The following is a 27,816-nucleotide window of genomic DNA, read 5'->3' on the forward strand; positions in this document are numbered from 1 at the left end:
GTAAATAAGGGCAATCTTGACACTGGTTTGCATATAATAATGATGAGTTGTTTCAAATGGATGTCAAAACGACTTTTTTGAATGGAAAGTTAGCTGAAGAAATATATATATATAGATAGAGAGAGATAGAGAGAGAGAGAGAGAGAACTAACCTAAAAGTTTTGTATCAAAAGGGGTTAAAAACAAGGTTTGTAAATTGGTGAAGCCAATTTATTGATTGAAGCAAGCATGTCAATGGTGGAACATTAAATCTCATCAAGAGCATATGATTTTACACAGAATCCAAAAGAGCATTGTATCTATACTAAAATAGTGGGAGATCATATTGGATTTTTTACCTTATATGTAGAGACATTCTATTAGATGCTAATGATATGAACTTCTCATTGGAGATCAAGAAGTGGTTATTTTGCACTTTTGAAATGAAAGATCTTGGAGAAGCTCGTATATCCTTAAAATTAAAAATTTTATGGGATATGAATTTGAGGAAACTAATTTTATTTCAAGAAAGGTAGATTGATAAACTTTTGGATCATTTTTGTAGAATTAAGGATCCCATGATAAGAATTTCAACTAAACTAAAAAGAAGGAGAAGAGAGAGAGTTTGGACGGAGGAGGAGAGGGAGAGCACCTACCAAGGGAGAGAGCTTGGACGAACTTTGGGGAAAAGGAGGAGAGAACTTGAATGCTCTACCTCTTAGCCAAGGCCTTTATTTATAGCTTTTACAATGCCCTTTAAGGCTACAACATTATAAAAGAAGAGACATAAAAAAGACAAGTATTTACAACTTTATGCCATATTTATGAAAAGTCTTCTTATTTACCCATATGCCACACCTTAGATGTGTGGGCTTTCTTTTGTTGGACATATGGACTTAAGCTCATTAAGCCCACTTTCTTTCCTAGGACATGTGGGTTTGAACCCATCTTCTAACACTCCCCCTCAAGCTGGAGGAGGAGAAAAAACATCATAGATGCCCAGCTTGCCACATATAAAGGATAGGATCTTAGATGTAACTAGTTTAGTAAGAATATCCATTACTTGCTCTTGTGATGAAACATGTTTGAGGGAGATTATACCAGTTTAAAATTTCTCCTGTATAAAGTGGCAGTCCACCTCAATGTGTTTGGTCCATTCATGGAAGACTGGATTCGAAGTAATATGAATGGTTGTTTGGTTATCACAATATAGACCCATAGAACCTCATTTATAAAATCCTAATTTGGTAAGAAGGGATCTGATCCATAGGAGTTCACTGACTATGTGAGCCATAGTCCTATTTTCTGCTTTTGCACTAGATCTTGTAACCACATTTTGGTTCTTACTTCTCCATGTAACCATGATTCCTTCCAGTAAGAGTGCAATATCTAGAAGTGGACTTCCTATCATCAGGTGATCTAGCCCAATTTGCGTCTGAGAAACCTTCTATGTTGAAGTGGTCATTTTTCTTATAAAGCAATCCTCTTCCTGGGGCTCCTTTTTAAGTATCGTAATATCCTCTCCAAGGCCTTCGAATGGGTAAGTTATGGTTTATGCATGTATTGACTCACCACACTTACAACATATGATATGTCTGGTCTAGTTACCGTGAGGTAGATAAGTTTGCCCACAAGTTTTTGATATTTGCCAATATCAATGTCTTCTCTAGAACTTGTACATAATTTTACATTCGCATCCATAGGTGTGTCAACTAGGCGACACCCCATCATTCCCGTTTCTTCGAGGAGGTCCAAAACATACTTCCTCAGAAATAATTTTATCCTATACTTGGACTGAAGAACTTTTATGCCCAGAAAATAATTTAGAAGTCCAAGATCTTTAGTTTTAAATTCATGACATATCATATTTTTTACTCTTTGTATGCTATGTGCATCATTGCCGATTAAGATAATGTCATCAACATACATACCCAATAGTACCTTTTCTTTTGAGGTATATTTAAAAAATACCAAATGATCTACTAAGCACCGAAGAAATCCAAATTGTAGTAGTGTTTGGCTAAATTTATCCAACTAGGCCTGAGGGAACTGTTTAAGCCCATATAAAGACTTCTTTAAGCGGCAAATGGACTCCCCCTCAACCACATAATCAGGTAGTTAAATCATATAAATTTTCTCGTGTATATCATCATTTAAGAAAATATTTTTTACATCGAGTTGATAGATGGGCCATGAAGAGTTAGCGGCAAGAAATAATAGGATACGTACCGAATTTAACTTGGCAACAAGAAAGGTTTCCTCATAATCCACTTCATAACATTGAGTGTACCCTTTAGCGACGAGGCGGGCCTTAAGGCGAGCAATGGACCCATCAGGATTATGTTTGATGAAAAACACCCATTTACAACCCACTGGTTTCTTACTTATTGGAAGCAGTGCTAAGTGTCATGTCTGATTTTCATATAAGGTTTGCATTTCCTCATTCATAGCCGCCTTCCATCCTGGATGTTGCAGGGCCTCCTGATAGGATTGCGGAATAGAGGTGGAAGAAAGACATGCAAGGAACTGAGAACATGCGTGTTGAATATATGGAGAAGAGGAATACTTCATTGACTTGATGTAATCAGAGTACATGAACCCCTATTTATAATAGAGGAAAGTAATAGAGTCCAATTACAATTAAATTACCCTTGTCCCAATTACACCCAAAGATAAGTCCTAGCATAATTAAATAACTCAACAGAAATAGAAGACTAACATAACTAAAACACTATTTAACTTAAACTCTTATGTGAGACCTACTTCCATAATAATTTTGGCTATATAAGACTTCTTATTGTGAGAGTCATGTAAGACTCTTCCATATTTGTTCTTCAACACTCCCCCTCAAGTTGTAGTTTATAACTTCAGTTTGCAATGAAAAGGATTTTTGGTCTTCAATTTTCTTTTGCTGAAAAAAAATTCTTCACAAATACAATTCTTCATAGATGTAAAAATTGTCTTTTGTGCTCCCCCTTTCTTGAATATTTTCTTACATAAAAATTCCCACAACATATGGAATAAAATAACTCTTTCTTGTACTTCTTCTACTTCCCCCCGCTTAACTTGAAATACATAACATAGATGTAGTAATAATCTCCTACATCATGGTGTCCCAAAGATAAGTATGAAACTAGACACAGACTCTCAAAAGGTAAAATTTGGTGATTAAACATAAGTCGAAACCAACATCAAAAGATTTCGAACAAAAATAGTGACAATAATCGCTAAAGTGGGTAGTTCCTGTCATTCACAAGATATCACTAAAAAACCCAAGGGTAACAATAAAAAGTCTCAGTGGACTTAAAAACACCTACATATATATGTATATATATATATGTATATATATATATATATATATATATAAAGGTAAATCAACTGAAGCAACACATAAGAGGTTGGCCCAAAGGGGCATGTGAGAGTCAAAAAAGGATGGTAGGAGAAAGGTAACTGAAAAAAGGGTAAGTGAGATATTTTCCTAATATAGTTGATCAATAACAACAACTCAAAAGTGACGCAAAAAAATTGGCTTAAATTCGGATTTTTCAATGCAACAGGATACCAGCATGACCTTTGATTCTTCCAATGTGAATATATCTTTTAATATAGATCAAATTGACATAAAATTTTCTCCTTGTAAAACTAGACTTAAATACCTTTCATCCAAGTATAACTTCTCTTCATAAAATATACTTCTTTTGATATAGATAATCTAATAGATTTCAGTGTCTATACTCTGGTCGAACTAGGTACTCTTTCTTCTTGTACCATCATGACCATTGACTCTTCCAAAATCAATATCTCTATATAAAAAATTCAGATCGAGAATTAGTTGAATAGATAGGAAAATAGACTTACATATATTTTTTTGGATATATAATTCTTCATATAAAGTCTCGTTATTGATAGCATAAAAGGCTCAAAAGTTAAAGCTTTCTACTGTTGGTCGAACCTCTCTTGCAGTCTGACCTTTGCTGCTTCAAATATGGATTTCTCTTTGTAGAAAACTCTAATTGCCAAAATTCATTTTGTGCTAGAAAATAGAATCAAATATATTTCTGTAAATATATAATACACAATATGAAAAGCTGAGTATAGAGGTAAAAATGTAAAGCAAACAACGGGTATAGGTACTAAAAAGAAAAAAAAATAGATACGAACCTAAACTACTAGAGATAATAGATCAGAAAAGGATATGATGTTGAATTTATGAAAAAAAGAAATAATTTATTGACTTGATGTAATAAGAGTACATGAACCCCTATTTATAATAGAGGAAAGTAGTAGAGTCGAATTACAATTAAACTACCCTTATCCCAATTACACCTAAACTCTAACACTTAAAGATAAGTCCTAACATAATTAAATAAGTCAACATAAATAGAAGAGTAACATAACTAAAACACATTTAAATTGAAACCCTTCTGTGAGACTTGCTTCCATAATAATTTTGGCTCTATAAGACTTCTTATTGTGAAAGTCATGTCAACTCTTCCATATTTGTTCTTCAACAATGCGGAAGACAAACGATAGTGAGACATAAAGTTGGATATAGGATAAGAAGTAGTACAGGAATGACTTTCTTTTCTTAGAGCAATGGGTCGAGTATCAAACTGTGGACCAAATGCAATAGAGGAAGAACTTACCTCAGCATGATTTGAAAACTCTACAAATGAGGTGTCAGTCGGTGCTTCGGTGGGCGGAGTGGTCTCAACGTTAAAGGGCACAAATAGACAAAGAGTGGTAGGAGGGAATGACAAACCTGGAGGAGCATCATTCGAGGAATAGAATGAGGTGTCATAAAAAAATGTCACATCCTGAGACACAAGTAACCTCCAAATGTTAGGATTGTAACAGATATATCATTTTTGGGTGTGAGAGTAACCCAAGAAAATGCACTTGATAGAACAAGGAGCAAAGTTACTTTTCTGAGGAGATGTGATATGGACAAAACATACACATCCAAAAACCTTTACGGGAAGAGAAAATGGGTCTTCACTACGAAATAATACAGAATGTAGAGTCTTATGACCAAGTACAAATGAAGGTAACCTATTGATAAGAAAACAGGTTGTAAGTATGACATGAGGCCAATAAAAGTAAGGTACCTTCATAGAATAGAGGAGTCCTTGAGCAACTCTAAGGAGATGATGGTTCTTTCTTTCAGTAACACTATTCTATTGAGGTGTGTAGGCACAAGATGTTTGATGGATAAAGCCATTACCTTCACAAAAAGGATTGAAACTCACTAGATAAGTATTCTTTAGCATTATCATACCTAAGTATTTGAATTTTCTTATCAAACTGAGTTAATACCATAGCATGAAAAACTTTAAAAATAGTAATTATTTCAGATATTTCTTTAAAAAGATATAACCTAGTAACTTAGTTAAATCATTAACAAAAGTAATAAAGTATTTAACATGAGAAATATTAGAGACACACAAGGGTCCCCATACATCAGAATGTACTAGAAAAAAGGAGCAACACTGGTAGTTTAGGTCGAGGAGAATATGTACTCCGTTGGTGTTTGCTTAATTGACAAACCTCACAATTGAAAGTAGATAAAGACTTTAATGAAGGAAATAAATGGCGAAGAGAAGGTGTAGAAGGATGGCCAAGTCGGTTGTGCCAAAGTTGTGCCTCGGATGGAGAGGATGAAAATGCAGCTAATGGAGGCAAGTCGAAGCAATAAGTCCCCTTTTTCATGGTCGTCACCAATCACCCCCTTTGTAGTTAGATCCTAAAATACACAAGAAGAGGGTGAGAAGGTGACAGAGCAATTTAGATGTTTTGTGAGTTGATTTACCGAGAGTAAGTTTAAAGAGAATTGAGGAACAAATAAGACATCTTGAAGTGGGATAGATGGTGTAATGGAAGATGATCCCTTACGAAGTACTTTGGTTTGGGTACCATTAGCAATAGTAACAAATTTATTTGTAATACACGGAGATAAAAAATTGAGCATGTGTTTGTTACCCGAGAGATGTTCGGTGGCCCCGGAGTCTCTTATCCAAGATGAAGAGGAGGAAGAGGAAGAAAGCATAATTGAAACAATAATGGTAGCAGTCGTAGGTAAAGGTGGAAGAGAATACTCCATAAGTGAATTTATTTTCTTAAATGTGTCATAATCTTCAGGAGTGAGAGTCATCTTCCCAGTTTGTGATTCAACCTTATATTCCCGTTTATCAATTTTAACGGAGATTGGGGTAATTGTGGCCCATTCCGGTTTGCCATGAAGCTTCCAACAATTTTCCACAAGGTGGTTCTAACCACCACAATAGGTGCATATGCGAGGCTCTGTGCGAGACTGGGTAGGAGCGGTTCTACCACCTCTTGTGCGGCCTACTCTAAAATTTATGCCGCGTCCTCGGTTGGAGAATGATGTACCTCTATTACCGGTGTACATAGCCAATGGAGCATCATTATGTGAGTTAAGAGATGGATCAAGGGTGCGCAGGAATGTGGCACTCATTTCATCCAAGGATGGAAGTGGGAAGGAGCTTAGAAGTTGAGTCTTAACCAATTCAAGGTAGGGCTTGATATTTGTTAGACAGATTGTTGCTGCTAAAGCTTCCCTTTGCCTTTCTTGAACCGCAATATCGGTGGAGTATGGTTGAGTGATCTTCCACTCTTGAACGAGACCCTAAAACCGAGCCAAAAACTCATGAATATTGTCCTCTTACTTAGTATTTAGCATGTTTTGCAAGACATCAAATAATTTTTGTAAAGAAGTCGTGCTAGAATATAGCTTAACACATGTGTCCCAAATATCTTTGCTGATTCCAAGTGGACAACATTGTTGGTTACATGCTCTTCCTTACTATTAATAAGCCAACTAATAACCAAATTATCATTCTTAACACACTTGAGGTAGGATAGATCTTCTTCATCAATTGGTGGAAAAGGTTTGTTTAAGTGACCGAGAAGGTCATGAGTAATAAGAACCTTTCGTACCGATTGAGACCAACTAAGATAATTTGATAAGCCCCTTAAGGGAATAGTAATAATTCTAAGTATGTCACTCTTACTAGTATTTCCAACATCCATCTTGAAGCATACAAATGCTTAAACCACACTCAAGATCAGTTATAGAAGTTCAAAATTTAAGAGTGAGTAAAACCAAAGTGGAAAGTCACTTTAAAATCATGCATAGGCTGCCAAATAAGTCAATCTGAATGTCCCAAATACACCAAACAGGGAAGAGCTTCTAAAAAAATCCACTAATTCAAACTTGAAGGATCTGTGTACCAAATCAATCACTTGCAAATTGAGATATAGAATCCTATCCACAAGATCAGGCACTAAATCATAAAAAAAAATCGTGTCTATGTCAAGTGGAGTCACCATCCAGAAATGAATTAAATCCTCTTATATCCTTAAAAAAAATCTCAAGAGGATAGAGTGAAAACTTATGCCTAAACCCAAAAATCCAAAACCGTGGCTAAACACTTTACGAACCACAATTTGCTTTCATTAAGATCCTTTGTAGCAAATAAGGTCTCTTATAAATCTCAACTCATAGGAAAAATCCAACTTCCAAATAACCAAGTGTTGGAATTCAAGACAATAGAGAAGACAACGGAATAATAGATGCATGTAGAAGAATTTTCATCATGCTGGAATTTAACCATATGTTGATTCACCAACTAAGAAAAAAGACCACATGAGCAACACCAATTGTAAGAGGACTTGCAGCAACATGTGTTGGAATTCTAACTCATAGGAAATCGAGCCAAGTCACATGTAAGTAACTGAAGCTCAAATTTTTTCCATCACAGTAGCATCCTCTTTTTCAAATCATCAATCTTGATAAAACAACTTGTAACAACCAATCTTGATCAAACTTGTAATTTAGCTACAAGAAGACCAAGATTATAACATCTTCTTAACACAAGGAATTAACCTTCAAAACTTCTCATATGAAGGTCATCTTGTCTTCATATAATCCAGAGATCAAAGACTCAACTTATAGCAAAGAAAATGTGTAAATAATAACTAGAAATGACTTATCTCTTCATGGTTGGACTCCTTCCTTCATAAATAACTTCATGGGCAGATCTTCATAATAATTTTTTTCGTATACTTTATCAAAAGGGATCCTAAACTCTATGCTCTGATACCATATAGAATTTAGGATCCCATGACAAGAACTTCAACCAAAATAAGAAGAAGAAAGAGAATTGAGCGAGAAGAGATCAACTACCAAGGGAGAGAGTTTGGGCCGAGGAGATGAGGGAGAGCGCCTACCAAGGGAAAGAGCTTGGACGAACTTTGAGGAAAAGGAGAAGAGAGCTTGAATGTTCTACCTCTTAGCTAAGGCCTCTATTTATAACTTTTACAATGCCCTTTAGGGCTACAATATTATAAAAGAAGAAACATAAAAAAGACAGTATTTACAACTTCATGCCATATTTATAAGAAGTCATCTTATTTATCCATATGCCACCTCTTAGATGTATAGACTTTTTTTTCTTGGTGTTGAATTTATGGAAAAGAGAAATACTTCATTGACATTATTAACTTATTATAATCAGAGTACATGAACCTCTATTTATAATAGAGGAAGGTAGTAGAGTCCAATTATAATAAAACTTTATTTGTTTCAATTACACCCAAACTCTAACATTAAAAGATAAGTCCTAGCATAATCAAATAACTCAATATAGATAAAAGACAAACATAACTCAAACTAAGACTCTTCTAGGACGTGACCATAAGATAAATATGTCTTTGTGAGTCCTTCTTGATCTTCCAACTTATGTGATAATGATGTCAGCTCGTGGTAATCATGGTGGGTCCTACTTCTTATGTGATTGAGTCTATCTTGTGGGGTTTCCTTAGTCGTGCGACCCATCTTATAATACTCTTTGATATGTGGGTCATCCTTGGCCGTCGTGTGGGCTTGGACTTATCTTCCAACACTTGGTCGTGTGGACTTGAGCTCACTTTTTTTCTTGACGTGTGGGCTTGAGCCCATCTCCTAACAATTTTCATATAGTTGATTCTTTCTTGACGTGTGGGCTTGAGCCCATCTCCTAACAATTTTCATATGGTTGATAATACTAAGGGTAAAGTTCCATATGATGTTACGAAGAAGATGAGAAAAAAAGATTATCAATTAAAACTTAAAGACAAATTGGATGAGACTAAATATCTTTATGTTGTAGGCAGTCTTATGTATGCTCTTATGTGTATAATCCTAATCTTGCATATCCTGTTGGAGTTCTAATTCGATCTCAAACTTTGGGTTTAAGTCTTTGGGAAAATGGGTGATGCACTATCTTAGGAAAACTAAAACCTTTACTCTAACTTACCAAGCTTATAAGATGGAGCTGATTGGTTATTTTAACTTTGATTATCAAGGGCATGTTGACACTAGAAAGTTCACTTCTGGTTTTATTTTTATTTTTGGAGGTGGTATTATTTTTTTGGAAAAGTAAAAAACAAGACTATGTTGTGCAATCAACCATGGAAGTGGAATATGTGGTTATGAATATAGCGTCTAGGGATGTTGTTTATCTTTGAAAATTTCTTTGAAATCTTTATGTAGTAAAATGTGTAGGAAAACCAATTCAAATATTTTGTGATAACAATTCCGCTATTGTTATAAAAAAGAATCTTAAAAATCACTCCAAGGCTAAACACATTAAAGAAAAATATCACTAAATATGAGATATGTTGAAGCAGCAAGAGGATATATCTAGCCCTGCAACCAGTTTCCCTAAACCTCAAGGTAATATCTAGTCAGTACTCACAAATATCATCACATACAATCTTATTATACTATTAATATAAGAAGGCACAATCTTCCTAGTGGCAAATATTAAATTATTCTAGAATTTCACCTTGAACTCCATAGGTTCTAAGTATGCTATAGACCGTGATTGCTCTGATGTCTAACTTCCCTATTAGGTACACTTATACGAGTATATTGAAGAGTCTCAACAGATAGTAAAGATTAGATATCTAAATTGCTCAAGCTTATTCCTTAGTGACTAATACTTAAATTGGTATAGAGCTTTTTACCTTGTGCATGGTTTTAATAAATTTCCAATTAGGAGATTATTGGAATTATGGTTTCAAATAAATATTTTATTTTATAGATTTAAAACAATCGCACGGGGTCCCACATGTTGTGATTATGCTTGGGAAGCAAGGTCAAATTCCCACCAAATAAGACAGATTAACGGCGCAAGTAACGACAGCATGGATAGAAGGGTATTTTCGTACATTCGCTACTTCGTTTCTCCGATGTTTATCCTCTTTCTCCTTCTCTCCTTTATTTCTCCCTTTCGCAAAACAAACACAAAAGAACGCCATCCCACCCGTCAAAATCATCCACGTCATCGATCTTCGTGACATGATCGAACGGCGAGGAGAGCATCTAATGTCTGCACTTATTCTCCGTACGAATCCCCCGTGACAGCACAGGCGCGGCGCGACCTGAAGCTGCAAATTCTGGAACCATCGCTTCGGTGGCACCACCGGTTAGACCAAAGGCGTGTGGGACTGGACTCTAGAGAGAGGGAGAGAGAGACAGGGGCGGTTCTGATCAGTAGCGGCAAGTAGGCAGAGCGAATTAGGTTTTAGGCGTTCGACTCACCGCGGCGGGAAAAGAGGAAGAAGCAAGAGTGCTTCGAATCGTGGAGACTAGGGTTTCGCTTATCGGATAATTTAGGGTTTCTGTTCGGGCTCCGTGTGTTCTTTATTTGTTTGCCGAGTTCCAGGTTGGATTTCCTATGTCGGTCATGGATGGAGTCGAATCTGATGACGCGGCGATGGGGTAGTTGTTTCGTTTGATCTATCAGGTTTTGGTTCCCCTTTTATTCTGTCCTTCTTTGAGCTTGATTTTCGGCGTCCTTGTATTGGAAATTTTGGCTTTCGGGTTTGGGGAAATGGATGAGGTTTGGGAGAGGGCCGTGGAGACGGCGCTCGATGGACAAACGGACTGTTTATCGGCTCGGACGCTGACTTTAGACGGTGCCGTCAAGTGTTTACATGGCCGTCTGCCTCCTCCGAGCTTGTTAGAGAAGTTTCAGGGACTGGAGCACCTTTCCATAGCAAACGTTGGTGTTTCCTCTCTTGAGAAATTTCCTCGTCTCCGGAATCTTCAGAAGCTGATCCTTTCGGATAATCGCATAGCTGGCGGTCTGGAGTTTCTTGTGGAAGCTGGTCTCGACTCTCTGCGGGACCTCGACCTGTCTAATAATCGTATACAGTATTTGGAGGATCTACGGCCGCTGGCGCAGCTTAGGCTTGTTTCTCTCGATCTCTATGAGTGCCCTGTGACGCGGATCAAGGATTATCGATCTAGGGTGTTTGGCATGATTAAATCGCTCAAGTATTTGGATAAGATGGACGCTGACGAAAATGAGCATCCGGAGTCGGATGAGGAGGAAGAGGACGAAGAAGATGAGGAGGACGATGACCCCGGGAGTGGCGAAGTTGATGTCGATGATAGGTCGGGAAAATTAGCCAACGGTAGTAGCACTGGAGGTATCGTCGATGCTGACGAAGATGATGAGAGTGATGCTGATGAAGAAGAGCCTGAGATTACCGGAGTGAATAACGGATTTAGCCGTAATCCACAGCGCCAAGCAAACGGTTTCCGAGTAGCTGCTTCGGGAGATGCGGACGAAGATGAGGATGATGTGGAGGATGAAGAGGATGATGACTTGGGGGAAGAGATTGATGAGGAGGATAACGATGAAGAGGATGTTGTGGAGGTCCATGAAATTGATGACAGTGATGAGGATGAAGATGGGGTTGAAGAGGATGAGGAAGATGAGGATGACGATGACGAGGAGGATGTGGAGGATGAAGAGGAAGTAGAACCTGGAAGCACGGGGAGAATATTGAGCACAGAAGGAGAGATTGATGGACATGAGCAGGGAGAGGATCAAGGGGATGAGGACGAGAATGGGGAGATAGGGGAGGAGGATGAGCAGGGGATTGAAGAAGATGGGGGGTATGAAGAAGATGACGGCGAAGGTGATGACGAGGTGAGATTTCTTCTGAAAAGGGGAACAAAACCCAATCTAAATTATTATTTTTTTAGTGTTCTAGTCCGGTCCAGTTCTTTGATTCTTGATGCATGTTGTGTGAGCTCTATCAGTTTCGCTGAATGATGATTTCTAAGTTTATACTTATTTGTAAAGCATCTGTTTGTGGTTGATGAGTTAGTCTCTCTGTGAGACGCTTCCTTGGTCTTCTGCAGATGTGGATCCAGGGAATACCACTATATTCGATATGGATCTATAGATGTTTGAAGTGTTTTTTTGGCACAAAATGCTAGCCTACTATGGGCAATCTTATAATTAATATTCATGCTTTCAATTAATTATCCTTATGTAAACTTCTTTGTTTAACATCTGATGGTAGGAACTATTTAATTTAGACATGCTTGGTTGAGTTAGTAGAGTGAAACCCCGAGCGTCTCATACCGATTTTAGGTACATAAGAGGATAAATGAACTCAAGCTTTCCTATATTACTGGCTATTTTACATGATTTTAGCATTCTCTCTCTCTCTCTCTCTCAAACTTAACATATTAGGGTACTCCCATCTTGCACAATTGACCCTTGCTTTTAACAGCTGTAGGTGGTCAGCTTACTATCTGCTGTAAGTTTTAATATGATTAAAATGCTTATTGTGTTCCAAAACTTTGTTTGATACAATATACTTGCACTATTTTATGTAATCAACATTTTCCATCCTATCTATATTTGTTAGAGAGAGAGACTCTGCCCAGATATGTTTTTAAAAATCTCAGGACAATGGATTGCAAATTGCTGTATTGCTGTTGATAGTTGTTTTAATGGAGGAAAATATCTGCGTATTATTTGAATTGAACGTCCTTGTAGCCAATGTCTTTTGTTGTAATCCTAGTGCTTGCCAGTATCATATATGATAGCTGAGAAGCATAAATATTCAATGAGTGATTATAAATTTTTAAAAAGATATTTTCAAACAATTTTGAAGAAAAAAAACTTAGGGTTTCATTTATTGTTGAATGAGGTCAGTTAACCTTGTGTGCTGATTTGTCTTGTATATATTTTTGTTCACCATCTGTTATTTTGTGAGAATCCACTTTAAGGGTTCTAGTATGGATTTTTGTAATGCTCTTTTTCCCATTTTATTTTCGAAACATCTGTACAATTTTAAAATTTAGGCAGTAGTTCTATGTAATGAATATTTGATTTCTCTGCTGTGCTAGTGATTTTAGTTTTTAATTCCATGTGTTTTTTATCAGTAGTTTATGTGGATGTGTCTTATCCTTAAATATTTATTTGCTATTGGGTTGTTTTAATCTTGTACAGGAAGAGGACTTTGGGTCGGAGTATCTGGTTCAGCCCATCAGGGGGCAGGCGGAGGAGGTAGGAGGCAACGATGTGGATGCAGGCAATGAAGATGACGGGGAAGAGGAGGAAGTTGAAGACGAGGAGGAAGAAGCCATGCGACAGCCGTCATCTTCGTCACAGCAGAAGAGGAAGAGAGATACTGAGAATGACGGTGGCAGTATTGAGGATGAAGAGAGGTCATCAAAGCGCCAATGATATATCATGGGATGTGGCAGTGGAGAAGGAGAAGGAGATGGAGAAGATGGGGGTTTAAACTAAGAGATTGTGTAATCACACTTGGAAGCACAAAAGAGAAGGGTAGGTGTTATGTTTTGGTCAAACATGCTTCCTGCCGTGGACCGTTGCAAAACTTGTTCAAATGACAGTTATGTTGGTTTGGGTTCCCCCCCTTACAAGAAAGAAACATTTGAAAACAGAAGAGAAAAACACAGGACTTGTTATGCTTGAAATTTTTTTATTGTTCTTTCATCCTCCCCGCGTTTCCACCTCGTTTCTTTATTTTCAATCTTTTAGAAGAAAGAGATTGCAGGTTGCGCTTTCCACCAATGAGAAATGGTTCTGTCAGAAGAAGCCCTTTTCTTTCATTGGACGTCCAAAGAGGTGAAGAAGAGGTGCTCAGTCAATTGATTTGATTTACTGTGTTTTTTCGTACGACAGGAAATGCCTTTTTTGTCTAGTTGTTAATCTTCTATTATGTTGAACGTAGGAGAGATGGCTGTTGAACTGAAGATCGTACGAGCTACCCTTATACTCAGGGGAATGAAGAATGAAAGACCCAGGCCCCGCCCCACCCCCCTCCACGTATAGCTATGAACAGGTGACGGTTTTTTATCCGAGGGGAGGGGAGGGGAGGTGAAGAGGGGACATCACTGCGTTAGGAAAAGCGATATTTTTGAGACGTTAGCGGACGGTGGAAAGGACTTTTTTTGACCTAATTAAAAAGCTAATAGAAGGACGAATTATTTCATCTAAATCATTTATTCAATACGTAAATTACATAATTGGAATTAAACATAAGCAGTGTTATTAAAATTGAATCTATTGATTCAATTGAGTTACATGGGATTCGAAATCAAGTATAATTGGGTCTTCTTATTTTATTAATGGAATTAGACATGAATTAGGGTTGGATACTATTATTGAACAGACGATTCTCTACGACTCTCTTTCTTACTCCACGGCCGAGTGATGGATGGAGCTCAAAGCGAGTTGGTACTGTGAAGTTGATTATCAGGAGGATTGCACACGTGCAGACCGATGGGTCGTAGAAACCGAAAGGGAAGAAATAAAGTAATCGTGGGCGCAGGCAACAAGGATGCTCTCACTAATAACTCTCCATGATTTTCTCTAGGCGGGACAACTCACCCCGATTTCCTCTCTGAAGGGTGGCTAATTCCGGTTGTTCCGTCGAGTTTCTCCCAATTTCCTGCCCTGTACAGAGAGGCGCATGAGTCATGACTCTGCTATGGAATTCTCCCCGTTGCTTTTTACTTCACGGTACAGCTATTAGATAGCCGGACTTTTATGCGTATTGGTTGCTCATGTAAATTAGTATTTCTGCTGTACTCATAAAATCCATTCCTGCGGGAGGCTTGCAGCAGAAAGATTCGAAGATGAACTACGAGGAGGGAAAGAAGAAACCGGCCGTCATGGATCTCCACACAATCTTCAGAGAGCACGGTTTGCCTTACCTCCCGGCGAAGTCTCTTCACAGGTTCAAGAGTGTTTCCAGCGTCTGGAATTTCTGGATCAGTAGACACTTTTTCTCACATCGCCAATCTTATTCCTTTCGAACCCTTTCTGGTTTCTTTTACCAGGATGTGAACTCCGAAACTCCACGTTTCCTGTCATTTGATCGGTCTGCCTATGGTGTCCCTGACCCCTCCTTTAGATTCCTCCCCGAACCCATCTCCCTCAAGCAATCCTGCAATGGCCTGGTCTGTTGCTGGTCCCCCAACTCTTGCACCTACTACGTCTGCAACCCCGTTACCCAGCAATGGAGGGCCCTTCCAAAATCCCCACGAAATCATGGCAAAGACCCAGATGTCGTTCTCAAGTTTGAACCTGAAAACTTCAACTTCGACTCAGACTTCGACCTCATCTGCACATTCATGTCGAGCAACGACGAAAGGGAATTTGATATCTTCTCCTCCAAAACGAATACGTGGAACCTATCCAAGGAGCTGGTCATGTACGACACCCGCATCGTTTACGGTTGCCACCAGTTGGAGAGCATGCTTCTCCCCAACTCTGGCATATATGCGAAAAACGTAGCTTACTGGAAGATGAGATATCAATCGAACCTTCTGGCACTTGATTTGGTAAAAGAACGAGCGAGTCTTGTATATCTTCCTTATTCTGGCCAAATTGGCCAACTCCATGGAAGACTCTATCATGCTTCCCTCTACGACACTTATCTGACTCTGTCTGTGCTCTCGAGCCCTTCAGGGGGGTGGTCTTTGGCTGCCAAGCTTTTGCTGGATAATCTGGTTCCATCGATCCGTCGAGGGAAGAGGGAGGTTTTGGCAGTTCACGGTAGTGATGTGATCATCCACGTCGATGCTCGTTTATTTCTTTACAGTACGGCGACCAGGAGTATCACAGAGGTAAGAGAGGTGGTTGGAGATCTGTTCCATGAATCCACATTACGTTTCCCATACATCAACAGCTTGGTTTCTGTGGGGAATTAGTTTCTGGTTCTGGAGAGTTAATCCAAAGGCTTCCCTGGTGAAATCTGTAATTCTTTTTTGTTTCTAGTGAGGGAGCTCATGCATTTTCCCATTAGAGCTGTCGGGATCAATTCATATTTCAGACTTTTTTTCATTAAACGAATAAAAATAAAGTCTCCTGAGTCCTTAAATGCAGAGAGTAGTTTACCTCTCAAGGCACGCATTGCTCATGAAGACGATGTATTCTTTCGGAGTCGTTCACCAAGGAGTAAAACGATCTACCTGGTCTCAGAGACATCGGAGACAACACAGAGAGAGAGATTGATAATTTCCTGAACAAATATTAGTGTACAGACACAGTAATCTTCCGAACAACAATACAACCCACTTGCCCAAGTCATTATGTTCTTATTAAGGAATCAAAGAGAGAAAACAAAGAAGTTACTGCACAACCAATGGGACAAGAAGTTCTAGCACTCGCAACCTGAAGAGGGCCTTTGCTGACTCCCACTCCCAACATCAATCGTATCAGGCAGGTATCTTCAATAACATAACAAAAAATGTCAGTAGTAATCCATCTGTGTTATAATAGTACCACTTTTTTAAAGGCACAAGCAACTCGAGAACAGATTAGGCTCACAGACATCTCAAAAATCTAAGCAGGAAATAAGGAATAGGCAACTAAAGGACAAACAAATGTAATCAGAGTACCAAAAAGGATGCAATATTATTCTTCCAAACACTTGAGAAGCATACTGTCACGTTCTACACCAGAAATACAATACTATACAGTGCAAGAAATATCACTCCAGAAAAAAAAAAACTTGATCAATCCATCCTACTAGAGTAGCACACTACTGTGTAGGAGATATCTTAATATTAGGTTGGTACCTTATTAATCTGTTTTTAAACGTTGTGAGTACCTACCACATTGACATCAAATAACAGAGTCCAATCAACCTAGAATTTTTCTCAATCTGCATACCCCCTCCTTAGCATTTGTACTACTCAATGGAGTTTTAAGCACAGTCGAGCCAAATGAAGTCACATATTGTTCGGTTCATAGCAAACCGATGAAAAGAAACAACAACAACAAGTAAACAATAGAATCCAAAACCACCGCACTACTTTTTCTAAAACATTATACGATTAAAACTAAAAAATAACAAGGCACTATTAATAGTTCAAGACTAAAAAGTACTAACAATCAGCAGAAAAGATATACAATGGAAAAAGCATAGCCTGCAACTTACATCTCTTCTTCTTCTCCACTTTTCAGCGCATTTTTTGCTATGCATTGAAACGCTTCGTCCACATTCAGGCCCTCCTTGGCTGATGTCTCAAAGTAGGGAATATTTCCCTTTGAGGCACACCAAGCCCGAGCTTTTTTCTCTGACACCTACAAAGCGCAACAGCTCTAAAATTAGTGCAGGAGCACACAAAAACTTAAAATGCTTAATTTAACGAAAATTGAACATACCACCCTGCAATTGCCACCATCAATATCAACTTTATTCCCCAAAACCACGAAAGGGAAATTTTCTGGATCTGAAGGGCTTGCCTGAGGAAGGAGAACCATTATGAGGAACTTTATTTGAAATTGTCTAAAGATATTAATACATTCAAAACCTTACCTGGATGAGGAATTCTTCTCGCCAATTGTTCAAATTGTCAAATGATTTCATCACATTAACATCATATACAAGAACACAACAATCTGCACCACGATAAAATGCAACGCCAAGGCTCTGAAATCGTTCCTGACCAGCAGTGTCCCATATCTGTTGGAAACAAGCAGAAAAAAGAACCACCACCTTGAATATTGACTTGAAAAAGAAAGATGCAAAAGATAACCAATTACTTACCCAATTTCCCCATCGGATTCCAAAGCCAATCACCAATAAGACATGATCAATGAAATTATAAGCATCTACAGTAATTTTGAAGTTATGGGTGGTAAAAGCTGAATCATCCATTTTTTTTAAAAAGGCAGAAACAAAATTTTGTTTCTTCTTAATAAAAGCATTTTATTTTTAACAATAACATGAAGAAGCACCTTCTTTTTTTTCTTTTTTTTGAAGGACACCCTTACATGGGCTACAGTTTAAAATCTTCATAATTATATAATAAGCATTTAACTTTCAAAGAATTTTACATATATATATATATAAGCACTTGAAAGAGAAGTAATTGTGCACAACTCAGAACTTATCTTGCACAAGTCATCAAACTTTCAGTGCCTACATTTTCAGAAATATCAGATAGATTAGGCTGGAATATAAAAAATCCAACCACTACCTTCTCAACTCTAGGAAATTCCTGGTTTTCCAGTTTCAAGTGTAGAACAAGAATTTCCAGGTGCTATTTTGCAACTACCAGTAGTCAGCACAAGAGAAAGTTTCACTAAGAAAAAAAAAGAAAACAATGGCATCCAGCAGCCAAAAGAGAACATTTGTATTGATCTTAAACAACTGCTGAAAGTTACAGCTTGTCTCCTATTATTTGACTCTTAAACTATCATGACCATGCCTAAATAGGCTACATCAGTTCGGTAAAATTTTTCTAGGACTAGACTTCCTAATTACAATTGAACTGTGACTAATTGAAAACCACTAGCCGGAAAAGAGTTCTCCTAAATTGACCATTAATAAAGGAAACTACTAACCAAACACTTTTCTAAATAAAACTTCAAATTAGGAGATATAACAAACTAGGAAACTAATAAAAGTAAGAACTTGCTGACTTGCCTTTGATAGAAAGTACTAAACCTAAAAAAATGACTTTCCAGAAAAGTAAGCTGTTGTATTTTAAATCTTCTGCTTTACTTTTTTGCTTCCTCTCATAAACCTTCAATGGTATAGGATGACTTAGTTTGTCATCATGCACTTCAGCAATTTCTTCAACATTAGAGTCATGCACAACATCAGTGTACTCTACCTCCTAAATGTTGTCCTTTTCAGAACTGTCAGACTTAGACTGCAGCCTATCCACATTTGAAGTGTTTGGCATTGAAGAACTATACGTGTCAACATGAGATATCTGCATATAGTTTCTTCTAGCTTCCTTATGAAATAACTATTTTTTTATAGCCATTTACAAACCTTCATTAATGGAAATAATAGCCCCCTCCAACTGGCATATTAATGATTGCTTCCCTTGGTCATTGTATTTAGCCTCAACGAAAAGTTGGGTTGGCTGTCATCAATGATTCAGAAATGACTTCAACTCTTGCCATTTTGTAATGGCTCTAACGAGCCAATTTGTCCATATGTCAGTCAGTCTTTTTTTTGGATTCATTATGGCATGAAGAAATGCTTTATTTGCCAAAAGTTCAGAAGTGATCCTCTGAGTATCCACCCTCATATCCTTTCCTTCCCTGTCACATAAAAGAGGGGGTGGAGGGTCCTCCGCTTTGTAGCAGTGCAGCCTCCTTTTTCTCTCTGCAATTGCAGAGAGGAAGAATCTGGGGAAGCAGTTCCTTGCCTCTTCTTCTCTCTCTTCTCTGAAAAAGTTGCAGAAGGGAGGAGAGGCAGGGGGACCCTTTCTCCAGCTGACAATCCTCAAACATGAAAGACATGGGGCCACATCAAGTTGGCCCCGCTTTCGAATTATTAAAAAAAATTAAACTGAAGGAGAAGTTCAGTCCTTATAGAAATAAACGGACAAGGGGTTGAAAGTAATGAAAACTTGAGGGGGGTGAAAGTAATTTCCAAGTTGAGAATAATTACCCAAAAAAATTGTGCTAAAAAAGAAACAATAACAGAAAGAAAGAAAGAAATTAGCAGAAAAGACAAGCCAACATACAACAAACTAAATTTGGTTGATATGTTCCTTCTAAAGACATTATGACATAAATATTACTGTTTATTGTTACAAAGGTCTATTCCATAGGAGTGAAAGCTTGACACCACCTCATACAAAAAACAAGTTATCATATTTTTGCAGCTCTAGAGTACTTTTCTATGGACGCAAAAAGATGATAACTGTACTATAGGGATGAACTGCTGCAACAAAGGCAAGCCACCCAAATATGAAATTCATAAACAGAGCAATTAAGGGCCAATCTCAAGTTGTCCTTCTCCTAGATACTATGTATTTAATGTAAGTTCCAACTTAATAATTAAAGGCACATTATGGGCTGAATTTTGGTCAGTAGCTTCATAACTGCTGTATGCTTTCGTTCACATCTTCAGAGATAAAGAACATACACACAAGAATCAAATAAATACCCTTATTAAAGATCGAATGTAAAATTACTGCAAAGATAGACCAGGAGACTAATGAAGTTCAAAGCCATGGAAGATATGGAGTTTCATCAAGCTGGATAGTGGCAGACCTGTAAGGTGAAAAGCCTATCTTCAAACTGCACTTCCTTTGTTAAGAAATCCGCTCCTATCGTAGCCTTGTACTGATTACTAAACTTCTTGTTGACATATCTAAAATCCGATTGTCAAGGCAACCACTGCTATAAGGAAGAGAACTATCTTCTAGAGAAGGTTCAAACTCCAAAAAAACAACAGAGTAAATTATAAGCATCGTTATTAATTTAGCAGTAACAAAGTGAAGGATACTGATTCATCAAAGAGGTCTTGCCCACCCTGCATAAGATTAATAGATGAATTAGAAAAAAGGAAGGAGCATAATTATCCAAAAAAAATCCGATCTAGATACTACTACCAGAACCCCGTGTAAGCATATTCACCTTTACAGTAGACATCCGAAAAAAGGTTAGAGCACGATCTCGAACGTTAAAACAGAAGAAACAAATTTCAATGCAAAATAATCTGTGATCTACTAAAGTAGCAGCAATCCTACTAATCAGAGGCGAAAAGCGGGTTTTAAAGGAACAAACGGGAATTCCAACCATCGGTAAGGAGACGGACCCAAGGATCGAGATCGGAGTAAACAGAAGTGAAAAAACAGAAAACCGGTAAGAAGTTACGAACCCGCTGTCGCCGAGAATGATGACCTTTAAAAGCGTTCTCCTTCGGGCAGGCATGTTGCGATGTTGCGCTCTGGAATTCACAGAGAAGAGAGACGCTTCACGAATCAGGGGGAGCAGTTCGTCGTATAAATATGGTCAGTCGTGCTGAAGGCGAGAGACTCGGGATCAGCCGAAGGCAACCCGGACTGTTCTAGGGCGGCACGAGGTACCGTTTCGTATTTTTTCACCATAAACGGTAAATCATAAAAATGATGCTGTTTATCGCTTTGGTTGGTCCATGCGGCAGCAGATACCTTAGCCAATCATATCGCAGAAATAGAAAACTAAGCAATCGTTTATGTAGAAGTAGCGTTCGATCTCGAAAGGAAATCGTCCTTTGTCCCTTCTCTCTGCTGTGGCCACACTTTTGAGTGCTTCAACGTTTACATGTCCACCGACGTCCAACCACATACAAATCTTTCAGTTTCCATTATTCGGCCTCTTTAAGTACATATATCTTCACAAGTTCTGTCAAATTCAAAAAATTAAATTAAAAACCATAGATGATGCAGAGATAACACTTCTGGGTTGTTTAAGGTACTCCAATAGGATTTTTTTCTTTAAGAGTCGAGGCGTCATCAAAAGCCTGGTAGGCTTACTGTCTATACACATTTTCCACAACAAATGCGAAGGGATTTGTACTTGTGCCTTAGTGAAGGAATCCAACTGAAGAGGATCACCACATCAAAAGAAAGGGGAAAATTCCCCTGGGGTGACAAAAAGTATATCTGTACTCGAGCAACCTGCATGCCATTCAGCCATTGCCAGATAAAAATCCAAAACTTGATATCTGTAATTACAAGCAATTATATAGATGAAAGGGGAGAACTTACACTGCCTGTTTGGTTAAGAAAACCGAGGAGCTGCAACCAAAGAGTTACAAGGTCAAGAAAAACAAGGTCCTTGAGTCTACTTGCAAGGTGGCTCCTGTTGGTAAAAGTTTGATCACGTCCATCTGCATAATTTGAAGTTCTTGTGGGAGAGAATCATGGTTAAATGACCTTGCTTTGGGTGGCAATAGAGACCCCCTTGACTGGTAGTTTTGGAGCCATCATGTTTGGAGGTCTCGGACCAGCACCTGCATAGTTCACTGTGACCTTATTTGGAGGGATAGATGAGGCCATTGCTCGAGATGCGGAGGCAGGTAAACCAAGTCGAGAAGCAATTATTTGAGCCCGCTCATGGTAAAGCCTTTGTCTTGCTCTGTCTAACTGTTCCCTGACTCTTATAATCAGCATTTCCACCTCAGCAAAGAGAGACAACTTGGTCTCCAATTTACGAAGCTGCAGGAGTGAACATGTTAACATGAATAACAACAACAAGAGCGCAAAGGGTAGTTTTTTTATGAAAAAAGTGTAGAAAAACAATTATAACACTAAACATTTCTATCTGTTTCTTTTACCTGCTTCTCAACCAACAACGAAGCAAGCTCTCGAATTTGGTCTTCCTCTTGGTTTGCAAGAAGTTTTGCCTTCACAGTAGCAGCAGACAGAACAGTAACTGCAGCACGCGTTATCTGTTCGATGTCATGGTCATCTTTTCTTTCTGTTGTTCCTCCACTTTTGTCATTTGTATCATCTACGGCTTTGGTATCATTCTCAGCTGGAAATACAGTGACAAAGCTTAGTGTGACAACAGAAACAAATTGAAATGCATTTGCCTAATGTCCACATGAGTGTGCAAACTAAAGTATTAATGTGGTCGCTTCAAAAGCAATAAAAAGTAAACATGGAGTAGAAAGAAAATAGAATAAATGCTTCTTATTTCTTGGAGAAACAAATGCCAAAAAGTAAAATGTTAAGAAAATATATCTATGGTAGTCGGCAGGCACGGTCCACATCATCCATGGGGTAGAACTTACATCATTAGAAGAGCACATTATTCCAATTGAACTTACATCATCACTACAAGGTGTCAAGCTCTATCACCAGAAATTCTCAGTTCCTATTATAATTGAAAGAGATCACAAATCTTATCAATTGGATGAAGGAATCTGCTCCTCTAGTATGAAGATTTCTTCATAACTTTGAAGAGATACATGATTTATGCTCTTTTCTTAATGTATCTTGGAAGCATACTCTAGGATCTGCTATTAGTTTACTGGATGTTAGCTAAGGAGAGTCTCCCACCAATCTTTGATGGCTGGGAGCTATGGGGGCTGACCTCTTCTTTCATTCATAACAAGATTTATTAATAATGTAATAAAGCCAATCAAAACTAAAAATAATTAACTAACCCACAAAATAAAAATAATGCCCTGAGGCCCCTCCATAGTTTAAGTGGATTCCAGGAGCCACGACTCACATTTCTTCCCTATTAACCACCATACTTGCACATTATAGGGTATAGATAATCACAGATCAAAAAGTGGTATACCTGTCTTATACCCAGTTCCAACTGTAGAAGTAGAACAGACTGTTTGCTGGGGCTCTTTCTCCTCTATTAGAACTGAATCTGTCACCATGTCGGTTCCCTTTGCTACCTCTGAACATTCTCTTGAAGATTCCTTCATACCAGTGCTAGGAGTGTCCTCCTTAGCTGAAGCTAAATCACCAGATTCTTTCAAAATAGCAGCATCTGGTCTTGACTGTCCCGATCCAGCAATATCAGCAGATTCCTTTATGCTACCTGATTGAACATCTCCTGAAAGGTTGGAATCACTTGGCTCTTTCTTCTTTGTGGTACTGGGCACAGCCTCCCCTTGCACATCTAGAACATCTCCTGAAAGGTTGGACTCACTTGGCTCTTTCTTCTTTGTGGTACTGGACAGAGCCTCCCCTTGCACATCTAAGTCACTTGTTTCCTTCTCTGTATCAAGTGAAACCTTCTCAATAGATTGAAGTATTACTGCAGATTCTTGAGCGGGCATTGGAGATTCCTGTGCAGCAATTTTATTGCCATCAGACTTGTCAACAAATGCGGCAGCCTCTGTTACCTCCTCTGTCTGAGCCTTCCCATCAATGATATCAGCTGTGCTACCACTGCCATCTCATGAATTAGACTGTAATTTACATGCTCTAAAAAAATTAATTCCACATACAGATGAACCACAAACCTCTCACAGAAAGAAGGGTCCTTGTCACTTTGGGGTGGATCCTGCTTGTCAGCTGCTGGAGAATCAATCTTACCACTTGGAGGATCTTCAAGTAAGAAGCAATGCCTTGCAGCCAATTGAATGGATGGAGAATCCTCAGACATGGCTTTTAGTGAACTGCGGGCTGACGCAATGGCAACATCATTTCCTAGCAGTCCTGCCAAGTATGCAGCCTACAAAACCCTGTTAGCTATGGAGAATACTGACGCATGAAACTGACCACTAAAAATTCCTAATACTAAAAATATATGGATACATTTCCTCGACGTACCAATGCCATGACAGGATTTGCTGCTTCAACAAAAGAAAGGATCCCCCCTGTACAAGGCAGAGATCCAACCACCTCAAATGCAGCTTTGAGAGCATCCAAGGCGGCACTGGAGCGACATTCTTCAGTACTGTTCTTGACTTTTATCTCATCTTTTGGCTTCAAATTGTCCCCAGAAGACAGAACCGATTGCTCTTCATTGGTTGCATTCAAAGCATCCTTTGCTCCCTCAGCAGTATCTGAAGTACGTGGGTCTTTTTTGGAAGTGTCCACATTTGCAATTCCTGGGGCCACCAAATCAATATCATCCTTGCCTTCCTGGAAAGGATCCTCAATCGGCATTTGCACAAAGTGTAGAATACATTGAGTCTTTGTCTTAGTGGCAACATGCTCTGCAATTTCATTCCAATTTTCACCGTAAAGCTCCAATGCTTCAAGTAGAAGCAGAGTCTCCTGATCTGTCCAACTGCCACCACTTACTCCAGGACCCTCAGCAGACTCCATTAGAATGAAATCTGCTGATGTCATGCCAGAACCAAATTTTCCATCATTATAGCATTCCATACAAAGATCAAAATCAGCCTGCTCAAACAAGTATTCTATTAGTGATAACTATCACAATCACTGGAAGTTACCTATCAAAATGTAAGACATGCTTAAAGAAACTAAATCAATGAAAAGGGGAAGAAACTGACAAGAGAGAAGAAGAAATGCAATGTGATCATAAGAGTTTGCCTTCTTTCTGACTTTTGAAAAATGACTTATGCAAACCCAAAGTGCTTCATGAGAGATGACATTAGAGATATAAATAATAACCGACATCTATCCTTGTAAAAATCCATCCTACTTGAAACATGTGGAGATCTTAGAGATGTTTATGGTTTATAATCTGATCAAGCAAAGTGCTTTACAACTGTGGACGACTCTGAGATATTTGTGGCTATCCTGAATCTTAAAAACCAAGATAAGCAATTGAATGGTCCAGCACATCCAACTGAAGGTTAGTGCAACAGGCTAGACAGCCACTCCTGTGAGTGAACACTTGCAGCGAAAACATTGCTTACCTGGTCATTTTCTTTCAGCTTAAATTTCATTTTCATTTAAAATGTGCCTCCTTCACTTTCCCTTTCAATGATGGAAATGCGAAGGTGAATACAATTTGGTGAAAGAGTTCCCGTTCATCCTCTTTCTATTTGAAATACAAAAGACATATGAATACCAAAAAGATTTCTTTTTTACCAGTCTCAAGACCTAACTGACCTGTGAATACCAAAAAGATTTCTTTTTTACCAGTCTCAAGACCTAACTGACCTGTGTCTGGCAATGGTAACGTTTCCGTGAGCAATCTGCAGAACACGTGTTGCAGTGGTACTCAACACCAGGACCCTCAGGCCTAACCAGGTCCTCAAAAATAGCAGAATCCGGAAGCATTCGAGGGAGTGCAGTTGGCTCTGAAATAGCCGTCTTTGCCACTGAAGGACTGGACTGAACCAAATCAAAGTCGTAGAGCTTATTGATTAAAGATGACACTTTATGAGAGACATCCACTTCGGTGGTGCCAATTGCAGACTCAGGAGGGAACGGATGAAAATTAATCAAACCCCACTGATCTAAAAATTCCAGGACTTCTTGTTTTACATCAGCATTTCCAACAGAGATTTCAGATAAATGTTTCACTTCAATATTTGTCTGCGGATCAGCATGAAATTTCTCCATGATTGCATTTCGAATCTGCTTGTATATATTTGAAGTTCGCTCCTGTGACTTGCCATTGAAGAAAGAAGCCATTACACGCTCCTCGAGAGGATGAATTTTTGTCCATGAGAACCAACCTAAAAATAATAACAGAACTCGCTCGTTTAATAAAGGGACGGTCCTTCTCATACGTTGTGCTACTTAATTAGATATTAAACATCTTCCAGGCCGAGGAATAGCTTATGAAAAAAAATGTATCTTTTTTTTAAAAAATTTGAGAGAGAAACAGAGAATGAAGGGAATTTGAAGTTTGAAGACTTCCGCAAAATAATAATAACAATAGTAATAAAATAGAAAAATCTTGATTTTTAGATGGAACACTCTCGTTTAACAGATGGAGAAAGACAAGACTGGAGCCGCAATTGAGCTAGATCACTGTCCTCACTGAAATATAACATTAATTCAACAAGAACAAAAGAGCAGCAATAACAAGAAATATGACGAAGGTTCAGACGGTTGAACTTAAAGATGAAAAAGTAAGGGCCCGAGGGACATCCGAAACAAGAGAAAAGTAGATCGATGAGGAAAACAAGGGTTAGGGCAAAGTAGATCCAAAGATTCCTCAATATAATAAAAAAACTAGCGTTTCACAAAAAGGATTCAAATGAGAAATATAGCAAAAAATCTCACAGCTAAGACATAAACAAATCCCCAGACTTCACCTGCAGGCGTGGGAACGACGTGAGCGTTTGCTTCTCGGGATTTAACAGCTTCAAATTCCGAATCAATAGCCGGCTTCTGCTCCTCCTCTGACACATCCGAATCCCCAGCGGCAGCAACCGAATCTCCAGTCGCCTGAACAACGGGAAAAGCCCCAGAATCAGCTGGCTTCTGCTGGGTGGAGGCAGCTGCAGCAGCGAACTTATTTGGAGATTGTCTGGCTCTGGTCCAAGGGCCATTATGGTGCTGAGAGAGCGAGACAAGGGGCTTTTCCTTCGCTAGACGCTTGGAAGGAGTAGACGAATTAGTACCGCCACCACTTGCTGCAGATGCTTTCCTTTTCAACCCACCGGCTCGCCTTCTGGAACCTTCGACAACCACTTCCGGCTGCGCAGGTTCAGCATTCGTTTTGCCTCCGGCGGCGTCTTCCCGACCTTTGTCTTCCATTGCTTTCACTTAGAATCCTAGAAAACGGAGATGTAGAGGGGCGGCCATGGCATCTTCAACCTACGCCTGCCTGGATCCTAATAAGGGTCTCCCCCCCTTCTCCCGCACAAAGCTCAGTCGTGAGAGTAGGTATCGGGAACGAGAAGTCCCCGAAACGCGTCCTACGTATCGGCCGAGACGCTCATGTGAACGGGACCTGAAAGATGGTGCACTCCATGTTTCTCTCAATGCTTATTACCCGACATTCAAAACACGTGAACTTGTTCTTACACATATGCCAACGTTCACTATAATTAAATAATGACATTTATGCGATTTTTATATCTTTAAGTGAAAATAAAATATGAGAAAATCATTTTCCTTAAGGGGTTTTTCAGTTAAAATTAATTAAAATGTAAATTTCTTAACTAATTTTCATATATTTATTTAATTATTTTTTCTTATTTTAGCAATAAATTTTTATTATTTATAAAATTAAAGGAATTTTTAAATGGGAAAATATTGATTGAACAAAAAAAAAATGTACCTAATTTTTCTTGAGCCAATTTTAGGGATGTGAAAATTTTACCCTAAATCATGTAGTCATGTATACATTT

At 38.5% G+C, this 27,816-nt stretch overlaps 4 protein-coding genes across 4 annotated transcripts; 2 read left to right on the top strand and 2 right to left on the bottom strand.

Annotated features, from left to right (window-relative positions):
- The first annotated feature begins 10,430 nt into the window (after nt 1-10,430).
- Nucleotides 10,431-13,815, top strand: LOC137953255 (acidic leucine-rich nuclear phosphoprotein 32-related protein-like). The gene is made up of 2 exons (XM_068800563.1): nt 10,431-11,984; nt 13,302-13,815. Exons 1-2 carry the CDS (start codon nt 10,878-10,880, stop codon nt 13,536-13,538), a joined length of 1,344 nt encoding a protein of 447 aa, XP_068656664.1. The 5' UTR covers nt 10,431-10,877; the 3' UTR covers nt 13,539-13,815.
- Nucleotides 13,816-14,956: 1,141 nt separating this feature from the next.
- On the top strand, nt 14,957-16,033 carry LOC137952678 (F-box protein At5g49610-like). The gene has a single exon (XM_068799743.1). It carries the CDS (start codon nt 14,957-14,959, stop codon nt 16,031-16,033), a length of 1,077 nt encoding a protein of 358 aa, XP_068655844.1.
- A 297-nt stretch (nt 16,034-16,330) lies between these two features.
- LOC137954035 (ras-related protein Rab7) lies at nt 16,331-21,099 on the bottom strand. Its single transcript, XM_068801619.1, has 7 exons — nt 20,959-21,099; nt 20,584-20,610; nt 20,349-20,448; nt 17,647-17,793; nt 17,493-17,573; nt 17,266-17,411; nt 16,331-16,552 (listed from the first exon to the last, which is right to left on the bottom strand). Exons 1-7 carry the CDS (start codon nt 21,009-21,011, stop codon nt 16,483-16,485), a joined length of 624 nt encoding a protein of 207 aa, XP_068657720.1. The 5' UTR covers nt 21,012-21,099; the 3' UTR covers nt 16,331-16,482.
- Nucleotides 21,100-21,270: 171 nt separating this feature from the next.
- LOC137954034 (SWI/SNF complex subunit SWI3D-like) lies at nt 21,271-27,285 on the bottom strand. Its single transcript, XM_068801617.1, has 8 exons — nt 26,776-27,285; nt 25,670-26,190; nt 24,362-24,940; nt 24,052-24,263; nt 23,373-23,977; nt 22,399-22,598; nt 21,830-22,279; nt 21,271-21,739 (listed from the first exon to the last, which is right to left on the bottom strand). The coding sequence occupies exons 1-7, from the start codon at nt 27,218-27,220 to the stop codon at nt 21,989-21,991; spliced, it is 2,853 nt and encodes a 950-aa protein (XP_068657718.1). The 5' UTR covers nt 27,221-27,285; the 3' UTR covers nt 21,271-21,739; nt 21,830-21,988.
- Nucleotides 27,286-27,816: the final 531 nt, after the last annotated feature.

The sequence above is a fragment of the Aristolochia californica genome, unplaced genomic scaffold (assembly GCF_029961685.1).
Source record: "Aristolochia californica isolate CCGP_79_NKW_82.1479 unplaced genomic scaffold, dmAriCali1.0.hap1 SCAF_16, whole genome shotgun sequence".
NCBI classification, from domain to species: domain Eukaryota; kingdom Viridiplantae; phylum Streptophyta; class Magnoliopsida; order Piperales; family Aristolochiaceae; genus Aristolochia; species Aristolochia californica.

Coding starts and splice junctions, on each gene's coding strand:
- LOC137954034 (XM_068801617.1), bottom strand. CDS start 27,220: ATGGAAGACAAAGGTCGGGAAGACGCCGCCGGAGGCAAAACGAATGCT. Junction 24,264..24,361: donor CAAATCCTGTCATGGCATTG/GTACGTCGAGGA, acceptor AGGGTTTTGTAG/GCTGCATACTTGGCAGGACT. Junction 22,599..23,372: donor TGGAACTGGGTATAAGACAG/GTATACCACTTT, acceptor CTGTATTTCCAG/CTGAGAATGATACCAAAGCC.
- LOC137953255 (XM_068800563.1), top strand. CDS start 10,878: ATGGATGAGGTTTGGGAGAGGGCCGTGGAGACGGCGCTCGATGGACAA. Junction 11,985..13,301: donor ACGGCGAAGGTGATGACGAG/GTGAGATTTCTT, acceptor AATCTTGTACAG/GAAGAGGACTTTGGGTCGGA.
- LOC137954035 (XM_068801619.1), bottom strand. CDS start 21,011: ATGCCTGCCCGAAGGAGAACGCTTTTAAAGGTCATCATTCTCGGCGAC. Junction 20,449..20,583: donor AAGACCTCTTTGATGAATCA/GTATCCTTCACT, acceptor ATCGGATTTTAG/ATATGTCAACAAGAAGTTTA. Junction 17,412..17,492: donor ATGGTGGCAATTGCAGGGTG/GTATGTTCAATT, acceptor TGCGCTTTGTAG/GTGTCAGAGAAAAAAGCTCG.
- LOC137952678 (XM_068799743.1), top strand. CDS start 14,957: ATGAACTACGAGGAGGGAAAGAAGAAACCGGCCGTCATGGATCTCCAC.